An 18,819-nucleotide genomic window follows, 5' to 3' on the forward strand; every position below is an offset into this window, starting at 1 on the left:
AGATCCAGTCCACTCAGTTTAACTACGTTTCTTTATGTTCTTTTTTTTAAAGTTGTTAGCTGAAACTTCTGGCATTTTATTTTTTGTGTGTCATCATTTGGTAAGGTGTTAATGATGATAGGTTGTCATTAGCTATGTGCTGGCAATTTTAAATTAGATGACACTACTCACACAAGTTATCTTAGTGCTGTTGCCTTAAATGAACCTACAAAAATGCCATTCAAATATAACCAAGTAGTAAAATTAAGTATATTTATCTATTGCTCGATTTATTGCGGTATTCTCTATTTCCTTATCTTTGCTGAGCAGTAATAAATGTTGGTTACTTGGAGGTAGAAGAATGGAAAATAATTTCTTCCAATGATGGAAGCGCCTTTGTTTTCTTTCTATCTAGTACTTCACAGTGTATTTAACTTGGCTAGGCTCTCATTCATCTTAGGATATTTGAATCAGTTGACATTTATATATACTTTGCATTTTGTATGTAAATGGAAAGTTTTATGGCTTTGAATTTTGAATGAAAACATCAAACTGGTATTTTGCTTTGGAACATGACAGACATTCTTAAAACTTACAAATAAGAAAAGAAACAAACGCTTATGCTGATTTTGACCTAATGTTTTCAGAAATATCTTTAGCGGTTGACTAAACATTTAAGCTCTCAAAAGTGAAATGCCTATCTCTTGGCAAGCACAAAATACAGAATGGTGTAAATATGGAAGCATAATAAATTGTCGTATTAGAAACTTACCATTCTGTTGCTTTGTAGGCTGCTCTGCTTCCTTCTAGATCCCATGTCTCAGAAAGTTGAGAGCAAGATGGCAGAAACCATTTAGTCAAAAGCTAACTGTAAATTATAAGATCTATATAGCTAATAAAAGAGAAATGCTTTGTAACAGCAGATACCTCCTGCCAGGATAAGCACTGTTATCTTAGTTTTATATGAGAGAAAGTAAGGTGATAATTGAGCAACCAACATTTGAAGGGAGTTTTTGGGTTTATCTAAATAAGTAACACTGCTCCTGTTTTTAGGTCTATGTTTAAAAAAAAATAATAATAAAAATCAGGAAGGATGTGTCTCAAGGAAACCATTTGTTTTCCAGGACAGATTCAGAGAAGACAGACCTACTGGTCTGGGAAACTTATGAAGGATCTCTCTCTATATATATACGTATTTTTTTTTCTTATTTATTAGCTTTGACTTTGAGAGGGAGTTAGGTGATAGCTGGCTGTAGAGACACAGTTCTTTCAGGCAGGTACTTCTTGTTCTTACAATATGGGAAATTCTCAGGTACCATTGTGTGTACCAAAACTGTTTTGCCTTTTTCTAAGCTTAAGAAGTTGAAATTGTTAGATTTAGTGAGGTATAAAATGAAGAGAACAATTTTGCTGCCTTTATGATCATTTCATTTTTTCAGTTTGATTAGATTTGCAGTGTGGGCTGTTAAAGCCCATTTTTCAGTCAATTAATACAAATAGGACAATCTGCTTAAAAGCAAAGAGCTAATTGAGAAAAAATATCTTCATACTGTTACAATGAACCTTAACATAAAGTAATACAAATAAAAATATAACAGAAATCTCTATCGGGTGTTACATGAGTCCCTTCCTTTTCCAGGGTGCTCCCAAACCAATTGCCATCGAGCCGTGTTCAGGAAACAAAGCTGCCGTCCTCACAGTATTTCTGTGTCTGCCAAGAGGATCATCAGGAGTCCCACCCCCGGGTCAGTCAGGTAAGGCTTGTGCTGGTGAGCATTACATCTGTCCTTCTGCAATGCAGTCTGTGTGGACAATTGCACGCGTGCAAAATAATGCACAGCATATGAAAGCAAGGAGCTGTTCGGTCAAAAGGTGTTTAGTTTGGGCTCAGTGTTTAATGACGAATTTTCATCTGGAATTTGATGTGGTATCTCATATAAAAAGCCCAGTGGACAAACGAGGCTGGTGTGCATATATATTACTTCAGGAAGCGTCAAAGCGTGCCATTGCACACCAGCTTTTTTGCAGAACAGAACATTTTCATGTGTGACCACTTCTACAGTCTGAGTTCATGTGCTGTAAATGATTCTGTAAAGGGAACGCCAGTGAGTATTCTCACTTGAGTTCACATTTAGTGCATTAAGTAAGTTGTTTTTGGTGCCAACAGAAATAAATGCCAATGCTATGCTGTTTGGGATTCAGTTAAAACACTAACATTTACCAGAATGCCTGCTGAATGAATCCTGGGATTTTTGTGAGTGCTTTATTAGGAAAGTGACCACACTGGAAGTGATCCTGGCTCACTTTAAAGCAGCATTTGCATCACCTGGAAGTACTTCTCATGGTGATCTGTCTTATCTGATTTACGTTAGACTGTTGTGCAAAACTGTTACAGCCTTCTTATAAAATACCTCCTAAGCAGGAGGTACCTACATACAATTTTTAGATCCTTTAAATACTGCCTTTAATGACATGACACAAAATGGAAATGATAATAAAGTTCAGACAGTAGTCTGGCACTGCACCGATGAGCACTTTCCTATTTCAGAATTCATTGGAGGGTTTGCTAAAAGGAACACCTTTGCAATGAATGATATTCTGCATGGTGTGGGCCCAAAATACTCCTATAAGCCAGAAAATATGCTTCAAGGCTAACTTTTATTATTAAGAGCCAAAAAGATATCATCTTAACCTTTAAAATCCATTTAAGAGATTAAAAAGTACTGAGTAATGATGATGAGGGCAAACTCAGTTGAATTCTCTTCGAAATAAGCTCAGCTATCTTCTCTTTTGTGCTTTATGACCCTTTGTTATTTGTTTGTTTGGTTGTGTTTGCCTGTTTGTTTGTTTTCTTCCTGATCTCTGAGATGAGGATTTGGTTCTTAAAATGCAATTTGTGGCTTGGAATTTCTGAACATGCTAGGAAAGCAAGTGTTACTGATACTTTGTGAAATGCATTGCCTGGAAGAAGTATGTAAATATAAGTGCTCTGAAAACAGCAGTGAGAGAGGAAGGATATTTAAAGTATTCCCTGTTCGTGTTTTAAGGGAATGAAAACAAAACAAAGGTGTTTATAGTCTTACAAGGAAAAACGTTATGAAAGGAATTAAAACTAATTGTTGAACTGGAGCTTAAGATGTTTTTTGTTGTTCGTTTTCGATTTGTCTGTGTGCTCTTCTGGAGTGAAATGTGCTTAACTAGTTGCTTCATCATCAGTTTCTATTCACTGTTTAAATCTTTTAAGAAGTAATTGCTGATCTTTGCTGCATATGAAACACGGAGCAAATAGGCATTTCAAACCCTTAGCTGAGTTCAACAATGCAACAGATGTGTCATTTCAGTTTCTCAATGTGAAAGAACATACCTCTTTGTATATAAATTGTCTTCCCCTATTTTATTACTTACCTTCAACCAGCTTTGTAGTACATATTTTAAATCCTTTTCCTCTGTTGCTCATTATGACACTTTATTTTTTAGGAACATCTGACATTTTTTAGTCCCCATCTGCAACTTCCACTTTGTTCAGGGTCAAAAGCAAATAGGAATGCTTGAGGTGTGCAGCCATGCTGATTCAACCATTAGATTATATCAGACTATATTGCTATAATCATTTTTCCTAAGTGTAATGAATTTTGGTACTCATGAACTGCTTTCACTGTACGTAACCATGCATAGTCTGGGCAGAAGCTATTATGCAAGTTTGTTGGCATCCCTGTAACTCCACTAATCCACTTTGTTCCTGTCCTGCAGCACTACCTGCTGCTTCTTTCCTGGACTTTCAGGGAGCAGATGCTGTGAACTGTGCCAAGTCATTTGAAATGATGTGGAAGTTTTGTACAGCAGACATATGTTTGCTGTGCAGTTGATTTCCCTTATGACCTAAGCTAGGTTAAAAAAAAATGATATTTAGGTGGATGTAAGTAATATGTTCAGCAATTATGTCTTGCCAAGTAATTTTAGAATCCTCTATTACTTGCATATAATCATTCTCATGCTTATTGGGATCATTCTAGGTTAAAATGGCCAAGGTGTCAAACGTTTGTTTAAATGATAGGTCAAAGATGCTGATTCTTAGTTCACAGTGAGAGAATGTAGGTTTTGTTTCTTATGTGTATATGTCTGAGATACAAGGAGAGACTACCTGTATTGCTGTGCATTGTGTTTTCTTTAAAATCAAGGATGCTAACATTTTCTCTAATAACTAAGCTATTCTGTGCCGGAGTTATTAGGGCTGTACTGATATGTTTTTAACAATCTGCTATGTTCAAAAGTGGCTTTTACTTGTTTCCTACATTTATATTAGTAAATATTGTGCTTAAATAGTCTCCCTGAATACTAAAAATAAATAAATAATAATAATTTGAATGTAAAGGTTACTGTTTCTACAGCATATGTTCTATACTTCACCTTTATCAGCAGCTGGAAGAATACTTGAAACTACAGATGGTGGGCTTTGGCCAAAGGCTATGTGTGGCAAAAACTTCTCTAGCAGGGACCATATGTCCCATTGGAGACCTGAGTGTTCTCTACATCCTGCACAGAATGTTCAGAACTGCACAGAAAGAGGCTTATGACGTTGTTTAGTTCTAAGTGCAAATACTATGAGCATATGAAACACAACTAGTTTGATGCAATTAAAATGTTTAATGTTAATTTTTGGTTCAAGATAGATTTTATACAGATTGGTCTTGTAGATTCAGATTAAATATTGAGAAAAATGAACTGTCTGAAACAGTATTCATAGTAAGCCATGTTTATTGAAAATGGACATTTTTGATGGAACGATTTTTTATAGTTAAGCATCCTTAAAATCTAGAAAGTCAATAAATGTTGCCGTTGTATGAGGTTAGATATGGTGCAGGAGGCCTTATATATTTTTAGGTGTATGTTCTGAAGAGGACCTTAATAATTTAATTATATTTATCCAGAGTAGGAACCGATTTTAAATAAAATTTTGCTTGGATTATGCAGAAATTATTGAACTATAAGTTAGAAAAATCAGTATAAAACATCAGGTAACGTTAGTGATGAAAAAACCTCTACTTTGGCTAGACTGATAGAACATGATTGCTCATTTTTATGCCGTCTCATTAGTTAAATGGCACCTAAGTAATCAGATCAGAATTCAGAGGTTGGTGGAAATACAGATTCTTTATGCAATCCCTGTGTATATTATTACATATGTACCAATGTATGCGTGTATCAGAAAAAGCAACCATTTGCAGTGAACGTGTCCTGCAGGTTTTGTTGATATGTTAGAAGGTAGGGGACACTTGTTCTTGCTTTAGTGTCTGACCACATGCTTTAAATAGCTTACACACAACTTAAAGTCAAGAGATCTAATAATGAGAGCAGCTGCAACCAGATCTGTAGAAAGAACTAAATTATGCTTCTCAAACAGTATTGAACAAAACAGGCTAGACAAAAATATAGGAGGAACAAGAGGATAATATATAAATTGCTTATTGCAGAAAGAGGTGCCAATGAATTACCTGCAGTGAAAAGACCAAGAATAACTCCTTCAAGGTCTTAATACAAGTCTGGTGATATATTGGTCAATGCAGGAGGAATAGCCTGGTAGTGTGATAAATTCTGCTAAAAGAACTGTGATCATGTCATCATTATTATTAAAGCCAGCTAAATCCCACACTTTGAGGTATCAAGGTACTGTACAAAAAGTTTATAGAACTCTGTGATAAATGTTTGCATCCTTCTTGGAGAAGGCCAGTAAGTGCTCTAAAGCACAAGGAGAAACAGGAAACTAGAGCATTTAAAAAAAAAAAAAAACAAAAAAAAAACACAGAATCAAGGGATGCAATTTGTGAATTATTCACGTGTTGATACATTATTTTCACAAAGCAAAATTTCCCTAGGAGGTAGAATTGACAGAGCACCCAGTAAAGGTGAGTTTTTCTATTAAGATAGTGAGCTGAGTGATCTTGAAGTTGTCTTCAAGTATGAGTGTCTCTCTCTATTAAGTCATAAAGAACATCTAAATGACTATGACTAAATCTAACTTTAGACATTAAAATAACACCTGCAAATTGAAATCAAAACCTGAATAAAATGTATTGGTCAATAGAGCAACTTCAGTGGAAATAACTTTGTAGTGTAAGTTGCAGAATGCGCATCTTAGACGACTTTGTGCAACATTCTATTGCTACAAATAGAAATGCTCATAGCAAGTTTTTATATTCACTGGGTATCACCAACAGATCTGACTGAAAATTGCTCTCTGATGTCTATGAATTGAAACAGAACTTCTGTCTTCATTGACTGTGGCATTCAATCCTACCCAATCAGCACACTACAGTAGGATCACAGAATCAATAAAATTACCGTGCCATCTGACTTCACTGTACTCACCATCTTAACAAATAATGACTTATTAATTGTTCTACAAGACAATTAGCTCTGCATGAGGTTTTCAGTAACAAGGGTTTCTTAGTACTATTTCTAATTTTCCCTCATTAAAATTCCAATTTCTAATACATATCATAGGACACATATTAATATAAATATGAAATAACTTATAATTGTTATAAAGTATTGTGTTTAATTGTATTATTCAATTGTTCTGAGCCTTGGAAACAAAACTAGATTTATAGAATCATAGATTCGTGTATATTGGAAACATCTCTAAGACCATCAAGTCCAACTGTTAACCTGGCACTACCGAGTCTTACCAGTGAACCATATCCCGAAGTATTACATATATATATCTTTTAAACATCTCTTTGAGGATAGTAACTTCATAATCCTTTCAGTGAATAAATTTTTCCCAATATCCAACCTATCCTATTGACCTTCTGAGTCAACCTGAGGCCATTTCCTCTTGTCCTCTAGCTTGTTGCTTGGGAAAAGAGACTGACCCCTGACTCAAAATAACCTCCTTTGAGGTAGTCATAGAGTGTGATAAAGTCTCCCCTGAGCCTCTATTTTCCTAGACTAGATGGTCCTGAGAGTATTGCATGCAGTGTTTTATAGGCACATTTGGACTGGTAACTACAAATAAAAGGCAACAAGAAGGAGAATTGTTTAACCTAGAGGAGAGTTCATATAGAAAGGGTTTTTTCCTCTGCTTCCTTTACTGAGAAGTAAGACTTCCAGGTGTGTGTGTGTGTGTGTGTGTATGTATAGGGCTCTTCTGTGAAGAAAGATCATGAATAATAGACACTGGGAGAGGAAAAGTAGAGACAGAGGAAGAAAAAAAGATATTCATAACTGATAACTGGTAGGTTATTTGGACTCTGAAACATAGTACTGTTAGATAGAAAGAGAAATTGTGAAAAGGATATGTCTAAATAAAACTAAGCATAGCTCTGCTTTCTCTTTTTCCTCAGCCTATTTATTAGTCCCATCAAAGCATTATCAGGGCACCCTACACGTGTACATGTTTTTCTGCATCAGTCTGTTCTTTGTTCTATACCAGTCTGCCTCTATAGACTGAGTGTCATATCATTCTTTGTAGTTTTGGAGGCAGATTTTTAGCTTATTTTCTGTATGTTATTGATGGAATTTCTTATTGATGCATTAAAAATGATTTCATATTTATAATCTAACCATACTATTTAGGTAGGATAAAGTGATAGGTAAATAGGGAAAGCATTATAAAAGCATTGAGTAAAACTGAATTCATCATACCACCCACGACAAGGGGGGGGGGGGGGGGAAGAGGATAACAAGATTTCTGCTATGAAATACTGAAAGGAAAAAAAAAATCATTTCTATTTATCTCCTCTGAACTGATAATATGCATCTGGGGATGAGCCAAACTCTGTATTACAGCACATCACCATGGATGCCTAGAACGTGTGGTAAAATTCAGGACTTGGTGAGTCAGGCATTTTGTCTGGACCAAAACCCAAGCAGGGTTTCTATTGCCATATAATTCACCATTCCAATTGGAGGGGCACAAAAAACCACCTTGTCTCCACAAAAACTATAGATCCGCATTATAGGAATGGTACCTCCATGGGATGCAAACTCACATAGCTTAGCTTGTGAGTATATGATTGTATTCATTTGACCCCAAATTCTGCAGATAGGGTGGATTATTTTGAACTACTAAATATGGAACAGAATTTTTTTTGAATGTTTACCTTATGGAACTTTTTTTTTTTAACTTTCACCATTTAGACTGAAGATTGAATTAAATCTCTCTTTAATATAAAGCATGACTAGAGTATTTCATGCAGAAATTAATTTTGGTAATTAAATTGAGAGATACTCTACCTTAGCAAACAATATGTTGCCAGTGAGATGTTCAAAAGACAGGGTTGAAAGTGATAACTATAAGTAAGACTAATTTAATTGACTTATTGAGGAGTAACTTTTGCTTTTTAGATTGACAGGTAAGTTTGTCAAGTGATCTGGTCTCAAAAGTAGTAAAAAAGAGTTCTTTTTTTGTTAACTTGGAGGTGCTTGGAAAAATGGCTCTTTAAGGCTCAGTGAAACCTGGAGTCATCTATTCTGAAGCTCATTTTACAGAAGTTGCTTTCTTTTAAATAGTTATGCCTATTTTTGGTATGACTATTTTCTGCTTAATTTTGTTCTTCTGAGCTGCATCAAATGAGGGAGCAGACTGTGTTTATAGTATTGACACTGTGAAAAGAACACAGTGCTAAGTAGCAGATGGTGCTGATGATTACTTAAAAAATATTTATGGCAATAGCAAAAACAAAGTAGATAATAAGACCCAGTGACCAACCAGACAGCTTCACACCCTAGCCCAAAACCCAAAGCAATTATTTGTAACCTGCAGGGTAAAGTCTTCACCTAAATAAATAAATAAATTGAGGTTCTTAGCATAGTATGCTTTGTGAGCGATGAAGTATGAAGTGAGTATTGATTTTTGTCTGGTCTTATTGTTAAGAATTTTAGGTGGATCTGTTATAAATTACTTTTTACATCATTCTAGTCATAGAATCTTGATTCCTTTTTATTTCTGAAGTATTTATTTGAAAAGGGATGTAAACAATTTTAAATGAAGAACATACTGTATGATGTTAGTATTGTGTCTTCCACAAATCTTGGCTGAAGTAACTTATTGATTGGCTGATAAAAGCCTCATGCTATATAGCTATCAAAGAAAATAAAAAAAAAGGGAACAAAGGAGGCTGAGATGATTGTTTTACAACTTTATCACTGGATTTCCTGCCCTCGAGGGACTGAATAAAATGAGACATTAGTAAGAACTGTTAAATATTATAAACATTTATTTGACAAGTAGTTATTCATTGTTCAAACAAAAGTTATCACAGTTCCTTCAGAGTATTAGAAATATACTTTTTTTTTTCCTTTGGGCCCTTTTGCACCTTTTAATGCAAAATGGGAACTGAAATAATATCTGAGGATGCTGTAAAGCCTCTTAGTACTGTGAATTATAAACATAGCCATATACATCTCCTCAATTGTTTATGGTGTTGGCTGAGTCATTTTCCGGGCACATTCAAATGCCAGTTTGCCAATTCTTGCTCCCCACTCATCATGAAAAATACAGGGACAATGGTGGACACTCATGGTCCTAAGCTTCTGACTGTGAAAGAATCATCATCCTTCAAGCAAACCTGTGAGCTGGCCATCAGCTGAAAGGAGATGGAAGATTTATATGACTAAATGTCAGAATGTAGCCAGTAATACAGACCCTGCCGGTTGGTGGGTCAGTGACACATGCACAAGCTCTATAACCAATTTGGAAGGGTTTTCTGTTCACACTACTTAAATTGGAAGGCCACTCTGTTGATCACAGTGCTAGTTTTAGAATACTTCTAATTTCCAACTTAAATGTAGCCAGAGATAATTATGCATGTTTATTCTGTGGAAGAGGTCTTTTATATAAAATTCTTGTTTTCAACCTGACATATATCGCCCACATATCTTAGCACAGCAATTGTACATCTCCTTTCCTTTATTTTGCCATGCGAAGGCAAGTAAGGTCTACTTGAAACATGTTCTTCTGTCTTCTGAGCATCTTTGTAGCAGTGTCCTAGTTTTACCTTTAGGGGTTTTTGTTTGTTTTTAACCTTTGTTTTTAACCTTTTGTAGAAAGGTTGTACATAGAGTGCCATTTGAAGTCCTATCTGGACTGCTCAATGGCAGTTACATTTCCTTGCTGTATCCCATTTAATGTTTACCTTTTTTTTTCTTAACAACTGTACCCTTTCCAACTTGGTCATTTTGTGTCCAACATAAGTTTCTGCTTGCTCCAAAATAAAACTTTCAATGTAGCACAGGAGAATATGAGTACATTTATATTCCTTGAATACTTGAGGTCATGCAACTCTCTCTCTTTTGTATTCTGCTCCTTCTTTGTATTGATGATACATACCAGTGTTTGTCATGATTAAATTTCAGCGGTATGCCCCTATTCTTATGCCAAAATCTTTAATGAAAATATTAAACAAGACTGTGGTCAAAAGATTGATTCTTGTTGCCATGCTATACTTTCACCTGTCTCCTTTGTTATAGCTACTCTTTGTTTTCTCTCCTTCGTTTAGTTGTCTGCTCTCTGTAATTCCTATAATATAGATCATTTTTGTGTCCACTGATAATATCCCACTGTATAAAAAAATCTAGATAGAATAATCTTAACCATGTTCTTATCTAGAAAATCAATTAACATTTTGTAGAAAGTGGTCTGATTGGTCTGGGACAGTCTTTGATGAAATGTGGATGTGTTTTGCACCTTTTCCATTTACCTGACTTTAATTATTCTTTCCTGCCAAGTATCATATAGCTAAATGTAATCAATAAATAACTGATTCTTTTTTTTCTTCTATAATTTTTTAATATGAAATAGACAGCATTTACTTCTCTCAATTTATATGCCACGGTTTGACAGATTATTAAACATCCCTGTTACCAGCCTTTGTTTTCTTGCATTCTTACAGAATGAGTGTTCTGATTACCATGTCAATGCAAAAAACTTGTGTTGTTTCTATTTCTAACCCTCGTTCCATCATCCATCTGAATTGTACCCTCTTTGATAAACACTTTCTCCTTGAAGCCAGAAAAAAAAATTAACTCTGTTCTGAGGCAATATCTAGATGTTCTCCATCTCGCTCTTGCTATGTAGTGATTTTTCCTTTTATTTTCCTCTCTCTCATTTTATTGGTACATTGAAAACCTTTAGGTATTTGCATTAATAAACCTTGGTAAGGTTTAACTCGACTTTTGACAGTTCTCACTTTTACATTTCTTCACCTCTAAAACATGGCTTCCTTTGTAGTTTGAATTTTTTCATCTGTTTTCATAGAGTTTCTACGTTCAAAAGCTACAGGGCCTCACTCCTTTAGAAGCTAGTTGGCTTCTGCATAGCACAGTTACAATGTATTTTTTAGAAGTCATGGAACAGTCAAGGGTTTTTCTTGAGGAATGTCTGGTGGTTCATCTGTAACTGCGTGCTTTTCTGTTGATGTACAAAGGGACAGATTTCTAGCAGCGATTTTGCCCTGTGATGGCCTGGGTGAGATTTATGGAAAATGCCCGTTTTTCTTTGCTCCCTTCATTGTCATATGGCAGGGACAGCCTTAAGATCCCACAACAGGCTTTGTATGGAATGTTGGGGATCTGCTATCTCTTGATATTTTGATCCTTTTCTTCTCACTGCTCAAATTTACTTATCATGATTGTTTCCTCTAATCACACTGGTATTTTACAGAGCATGATATTATTTACTTTTTCAGGCTGTGAAATGCTATAATCATGTTGCTGGATGTGGTAGTTTGTTGTTTGTTTGCTTGTTTGTCTTTTTCTGGATGTGTTGGATTTCTTTCAAAACCTATTTGTAAATGAGCACTGTATATTGTGAGTAGGTGAATGCTGTATGTAGTAGACTCATCAGCTTAATCGTTCAGACACATGAAAAGCAGAAATACTAATCTTTAATCACTGAATAGGCAAAAAGTTTGGTTACTTTTGTAATATCTAGCCATCAAATCATAACTTTTCATTTGGATAAAAGGTATAAATGTTAGTATGGTTTTTTTTCCAGTGAGATTCATGCCTATTCAGTCATGCAGAAGGCCACAGGATTAGCAGGTCTTACAGAATCACAATGAAATTGGATAGGATGCACAAAGAAAAGTAATTCATATGTAGGAAGATGTTAGGTCTTCAGTTTTGACCATCTTTCAGGCGGATCCTTGGGCACTCTAGAAGGCTAAGCTTTCCACAATTGAAAAAGACTGTAGATTGCATTTCTTCTTTTGACACGTACTGTGCAGATGTCAACGAAGGAAAAGACAACAGCAGAAAAAGGTTAAAGGCAGCTGAAAAGCACATGAAGATCTTGATTTGAGATCTTGCTGAAAGAGGTTATATGTTTGTCATTTTTAATGGAAATTATATTTAAAAAATAAAAAAGCTTGCACTGGCATGGTTTATTTCACACAAATGGAAACATTTGGTAGTCAGATAATGCCATTCAGCAGTGATTTGTTCTAACACTGTTGGTATTGATATAAAGACCCAGTGTTTCTCACGCAGAAAACATGCAGTAATAGGGCCTTTCTTTTCTGCATCCAGCCCATATGAATGTGCAGCTCCACCTAAACTGAGGATCTTTTTGGCAATGTTCCTCCCCAAATGCAAGCAGGTGATTTTAAATTTTCTCCTGCTAAACCTTGAGGGTCCTAAATATGTTTAGCTCTAGATGAGTTGGAAAATGAGGTAAAGTGAACAAATCCCTGGTCAGGTAACGCACTGGATGATATGTGTCCCTCCTATTGGAAATTGGTGGTCTGCTTTTATATTCTGTCAACATGTAGTAGGTGGAGCAGATGGCTTACGGATAAATTAGAACCATAAACCTTTCAAGTATGAAGTTATATATGATTTAAATCTTTCAACAGGGGTCCCATTACCTATTTCTCCTTCCTCTAACTTTAAATTCCTTGAAAAGAAGCACCTCTTTATCAACAGAAGACAAATCTGTTTGAAATCCACCACTAGAAATAGTTACATGGAGACCTGCCCTGATTCTTAGTCACACCATAATGGAAACTTTCATTCATCACTGTGACAATGCAATCACTTATAATTTACCTTCTCACACTTATTTTATCAAGCTTTTGGTCTAAGATGCTTCTACTGTCTACTTCTGGTGTAAAGCTATCCAAAATTATATAGAGACCAATGAAATTTATCATTCTGTGGCATTTGATGACATCCATCTGTTTATTTATGAAACCATTAAGGACTTATTGAGTTACTAGACTACAGAGAAAATAAATTGAGTTATCATCTGTAGTTAAATTCAGTCCTTGTGTCTGCTGTCTTTTCAGGCTGTATGGTGTTTTCTGAAATTACAATGGCTTTGCAGGCCCAGACTTCAGGAATGCATTTTCTTCACAGCCTTTTTATGCCATTCCAAGTCAATTTCTAATGCGTGAGCAATTTGTGGTTCTGGAAAATGTTGACAGAAGGATGTCAGGGCTTTCTTTTCTTAGCAGTTTAAAAGCATGATAGGGACAGTTCTCACTTAAAAGCAGCTCTTAAATTTTGGAGCTGCTCAATAGACAATCATTTGATTCTTTCAATCAATATTGTGCAGCTACTGTAGGAAGTTAGGTTTAAAGCCTGTGGACACAAATAAATTAATATAACTATCACTAAGTAAAACACTTTTAAGATGAAGGATGGAAGAAGAGCCACACTCTGTACTCTATATATTCAATTACTGTACTGTAAGGAAAAGGAAAAGGCATAAAGTTCAAAATTTGCTATTAGTAAAATTGAAGAGCAAACTGAGAAAATATGTCTTAATGGGATACTTTCGGTCTTGTAATAAGGGTGAGATTGTACCAGTGAACTCTTTTATCACTGGCAGGGTTTCTGGTTGTTCCTTCGCTATAGAAAACACTAGAAATGTCTTCTGAAAGAGCTGATATGGATGCAGCAAAGATATTAATACAAACCACCCACAGATAGCTGAAGGTTGGGGTTAATGAGCTCACAACTGCTATAGAAGAGATGCTTGTTAGGACATCTTCCCTTATGGTTGCATATCAACTTCTTACTTGTGTGCCCTGGATACTTCTGTTTCATAATTCTTGAACTGAGAGCTATAGGGAGTATATTTCAGAGATGTCTATGTGCCAGCTCATGTCTTACTGGACATAGTGGGTCCAGGTCACCATTGCCTGTAGAAGGCTAAGGCTGATTTCTACATCTCTGCTGTCTATCCTAAAAACTATCCTTTTATCATCTGGGTGTAGTGCTGTGCCTATTCATACAGCTAGCTAAACAGCATATTCAAATGGCTAGCTCTTTGCAGAACATGAAGCAGTGGCAATAACAAAACTCACCAGATGCTGCTTTTTGGAGTTAGTTTGAGTGTAACAGTTCTCTCAGAACTCCTACACTCTGGTGGATCATACCTGACTGCAGAACTGCTCAAGTATTTCAGTGGGCTGTACCACTCTACATTCTGTAGCTCCTGCAGTATATGGGCTTCACTAATATCAGGGCTATTCTTGCCTACAGTTACACAGGTTTAAAAAAATAAAAAAGTTTTGGATGGTGATCTTTCTTATCTTACTTGCAAAATACAATAAAGACAAATGTCTGTGGTAACAGCCACAGGGATAAGCTCAATTATACAGAATTAGCAGGACTGTACAATGTAAATAGGCCAATGGTTGAAAAATTGCTTCTCCTACATGAATGAATAAATGTATAAAATCTAAGGATCAGTTGAATACATGGAAAATAAAAATAAGGAAAAGCAACAAGGAATTTAGGGTTTCTGTAAATATTTTTAGATTTGAGATGCAAATCACGTACCAAAACAGATTTATTGTTCATACAGAGAAGATGGTGAGCTAGGAAGTGACTGAATACTAATTAACATAGAGATATGACAGGCAATCTATCCAAAAGGCAGAAACTTCTAACTAGCACCTGAATATGAAGGAGTTTTAGAAGAATTCCTTTTTATAAACTTAAACTTCCTGAAATTCTTGTATCTCCAAGATGCTAATATTGGGTGAATTTTCCAAATTGCTAAGCACAAAGCAGGAATCTGAACGGCAGCAGAAAAAGGCCAACCTTGTCACTTTAAGTCTGTCATTTCAATACAGTTGTCTTAAGTGCTCAAAGCATGCTAGGGTGTAAATGAATGCTTACAAAGGAAATTACAATTGCAAACTATATTTAGGGTTGAGAGTGACTCAACATGGTACTCTTACGGAAAGGTTAGGATGAAAATGTATCACTCTTTTCACCCATTCTGAGTTAATTCCTGCTATTTTTATATGTATGTATTACTTTCAATTTAGGATTCAATGATACATAGTCTTGATATTTTCTCTTGTATCTGTCTGCAAGTGGGAGTTAAAATATCTATTACCTTGCTGCAGTGCAAATCCAGTAAGGCAGTAGGCTTTAATTTTGTTTTGGGTAAACTGGTGATCAAAATGGTCACCTCCATATGCTTGTCCCCTGAAAGTGATATATGACCGTGATATTCATAATGACACATCAAGTCTTCAGATTTGTCCTGCTAGAATCATTCAGTACATTTTTTCCAGGTACGTAACTGCTTCAGTGCTATATCCTTATCTGTTTTTGTTTTTGCTTTTTTTTTTTGTTTTGTTTTCCTATGTAGGGACTCACTTCCTATGTGGTCTGTTGGGATTTGCATCTACTGGAACACGCATCCAAAGCAGATGCTGGTCCTTGTGCTCTTACTGGTTCCCCATATGTTTGGGGATGGATGATGTTTCTCTGTGCTCTCTGTAAAACAGAGATGCTGTTTGTGAGGATGTGGCAGTGGGAGCAAATGAATTTGTGTCTGAGATGTTCTCAGATTCATTGTTGCAAGTGTAATAGAAAAACTTATAAATAATCATTCATAGTATGGCTTACGCTTAACATCATCCATTAATTTTCAGATTCCTGCATTGTCTCAGCAGGAAAGTCTGAGTCAAGGAGGAAGTTAAGAACTCTTCCTCAGTATTTCTTGATGCGTTTTCAGATCAGTATCTCAGAGTAGAAGATACTTTGTTTTGTGTGGCTTTTTGCTTTTTTTCAGGGAAGTACAGATGAATTCATTATTCTTTCTGTAGATAAACAATTCCTGTCAAATATACTCATGCAGGAATCCTTGTCCACAGTAGAGAAATACTGATTAGTCATCATCAGGGGAAATAGATAAAGACTCTTAGATAGCATATTGTAACTGTGAGTAAAAGGAGGTTTTTGTAGAGAGATTTTGGCTACTTGAAAATGTTTCAATATGCAAAAAGCATAACAAGTTACAAGACAAACTATTAGAGCATAACACATTACATTCAAGAGAAGACTGCATCTTTTCCTGGGGAAACAGCAGAGGAGGATTGGCCATAAAGTACAAAATGATCGAAGTATAAATGTGAATTTCAGATGGAATTTTCTTTGTAATTTCTGGAGATGTAAATTAGTAAATTTTAAATACAGGCTATTGTAGTAATATCCTTCGATTAAATTGTGCTTGCGTTTATAGAGGGAGAGGATGAAAATGTTTCTTTTGTTTAGAAAACAGCAAACAAACAGCACAGTGTGTCAGATCCTGACCTGCATCGGAGGCTTGTTTAGATCGATGCAGGAGAGTTATACATTGCTTTATGAATTCTGGTACACTGAAATTAAAATATACCCTTTAATTGCAGTTTTCTGATGATTTAGTAGTATTTTCTCAGAAGAATATTAATAATATCAGAAGTTCTAATTTATGTTGAACCTGTACATTAAAATCAGTTCCTCATTCACCTAAGAAACATTATCAGCTATCCATCAGCTTCAGTTCAGTACAGAATCTGAAGAATAGTCTGAAAGTAGCATCAAATTTCCTCTGCTTTTGTGAAGAGCTTGATAATGTAAGATAATACAAGATGAGTGCAACAAATACAGCTCTGTATAAATGACCACCTTTTCTTCCAGCATCAGCTGGATCTCAAGATCCCACTTCCCACCGCTATGACTCGCATGATTCCACCTTGGTTAGCACCAGAAGAGATCTGGAATGCCATTACAGAACACTCTGTAAACTGCCATTATTTTCAGTAGGAGTGATGCCAAGCTCCTTTCAATGTTGATTACGGAATCATAAAAAAATAAAGCTGGAAAGGACTTTTAGAGATCATTTAGTCCCATCTTCCCTCTTCAAGGCAGCATCAGCTGCATGTAAACAATTCTTGGCAGATGTTTGACTAACCTGTTCATAAAAGCCTACAGAAACAGAGTTTCTGCTTCTTGTCTAGTAATTATTTTCTCAAACATTGCTGTGCTGTTAGAATTTTTTTCTTAATGGTTAACCTAAATTTCCTCTGCTACAGTTTAAGCCCATTTCTTCTTATCATGCCTAAAATGAGCATGAAGAAGATTATTTCCTTCCTTTCCTCTTTTCTGCAGCCCTTTATATTTTGATGTTTCCCCTCAATCACCTTTTTCTATATCAAAATAATCCCAGTTCCTCCAAGCTGGTCAAGGTCATGTTTTGTAGTCCTGTTTGCATTGTGTTAGTTCTCTGTACTATGCCTATGCAAAGACAGGGGAAATAGGGCTGTAAAATACTGAGGACTGGAAGGAGAATAGAGTATTTTAAAAGGGAATCCAGCACTGAAGAGCAATTTTGCGAGGATACCAGGTTGTATTTCATCCTCCATAAACACAACTTCCATATTCTTTACATGATTAATTACTGATGGCTGATATAACTGAAATGATTTGCTGAAAGGCTGGCCTGCTAGGCATGGTGTTTGATGATGTAGTCCTGAACTTGGGCAGTATACAGGATCTTCAGAGAAGTAGGAAGTCATAGTCGTGGTTGATTCACATTGTTTCCCAAACCTCAATTTTACTAAGTGACTTGACACTAAAAACAGAAAGCTTACTCCACACTTCTTCCTAGGTTTGGCTATTTTTAGGATTTCCTGCAGAGATTTTGGCCCTGGGATTTAATTCTTTCTACCCACAAACAAGCCTGTCCCTTTTCCTATACAGCGGAGTCAATGATTCATGTCTGGTGCAGTCAGCCAGCAAGGCTCAGTTATTTATTCCTGCAGGGTTGTGGTATTTTGTAGCAAGGTGCAATGAAAACTACATTGAATGGAGAGGAATTTGTCTTAGGAAGAAAGTCTAATTTAGACCCCAGCAAAAGTATTGTGTGGCAATTAGGAATCTGTGATCTGCATTTTGCTCACAAGGTGGTATGCATCATCAATTCAGAAATAAACCTGTAAGTTATTTAGCTAATCTTTAACTGTGTGATAGTTTCTACTAACATTTGGATATGGCTGTATAATCTGATAATCTATTCCATCAGTGTAGCACTAAGAAATTCTGTAATTTGTATCAGTTGTTATTAGGAGACAAGAGCTCTATCCAAATAACATTTTCCTGATGTTATGTTTCAGTGAGGCATTCTCTGATTTTTTTTTTCATCGATTAGAAGTACTGATATGAAAAGAGATTTTGAGAATGCTATTTTCCTGCTTACAGAAGTATTTCAGTTAGTCAAATGAGCAATCAGAAACATCTACTGTAGATGTTCACCTATTTAAGGCTCAGTTTTGCACTGGATTAAGAATTTGGATTACCAACTTCAGCACTAGTAGTTTTTCTACACTTAAGGAAACTACTTCACACTTCTTCCTTGCTGTGAGGTCTTCTTCACTTCCCTATAAAAAAATGCAAGATGTGTTGGATTTTATATCCTAAAACAGACACATCTCTACACTGGACCCATATACGAACAATGTAATAATCAACGAATGTGACTGCTATCACCACCTGTCCCACTTGGATAGTATAGCTCAGCTATTAAAGAGAGATTACATCAGCCAGCACCTCTTGAGA

General features: G+C 35.8%; 1 protein-coding gene across 7 annotated transcripts in view; it reads left to right on the forward strand.

The window, feature by feature from the left end:
• The window catches only part of ATRNL1 (attractin like 1), a 419,950-nt gene that overhangs the window by 366,384 nt on the left and 34,747 nt on the right, over positions 1–18,819 (forward strand). For all 7 annotated transcript variants that reach the window (XR_003075754.3, XR_003075755.3, XR_001467269.4 and 4 more), the window contains one exon: positions 1,619–1,733. Coding sequence is in view for 3 of the 7 variants with exons in the window: in XM_421777.8 (XP_421777.4) it covers positions 1,619–1,733 (115 nt within the window). In the remaining 4 variants the exon portion in view is untranslated. The remainder of the gene's footprint in view (positions 1–1,618; positions 1,734–18,819) is intronic.

Source organism: Gallus gallus, chromosome 6 (assembly GCF_016699485.2).
Source record: "Gallus gallus isolate bGalGal1 chromosome 6, bGalGal1.mat.broiler.GRCg7b, whole genome shotgun sequence".
NCBI classification, from domain to species: Eukaryota; Metazoa; Chordata; class Aves; order Galliformes; family Phasianidae; genus Gallus; species Gallus gallus.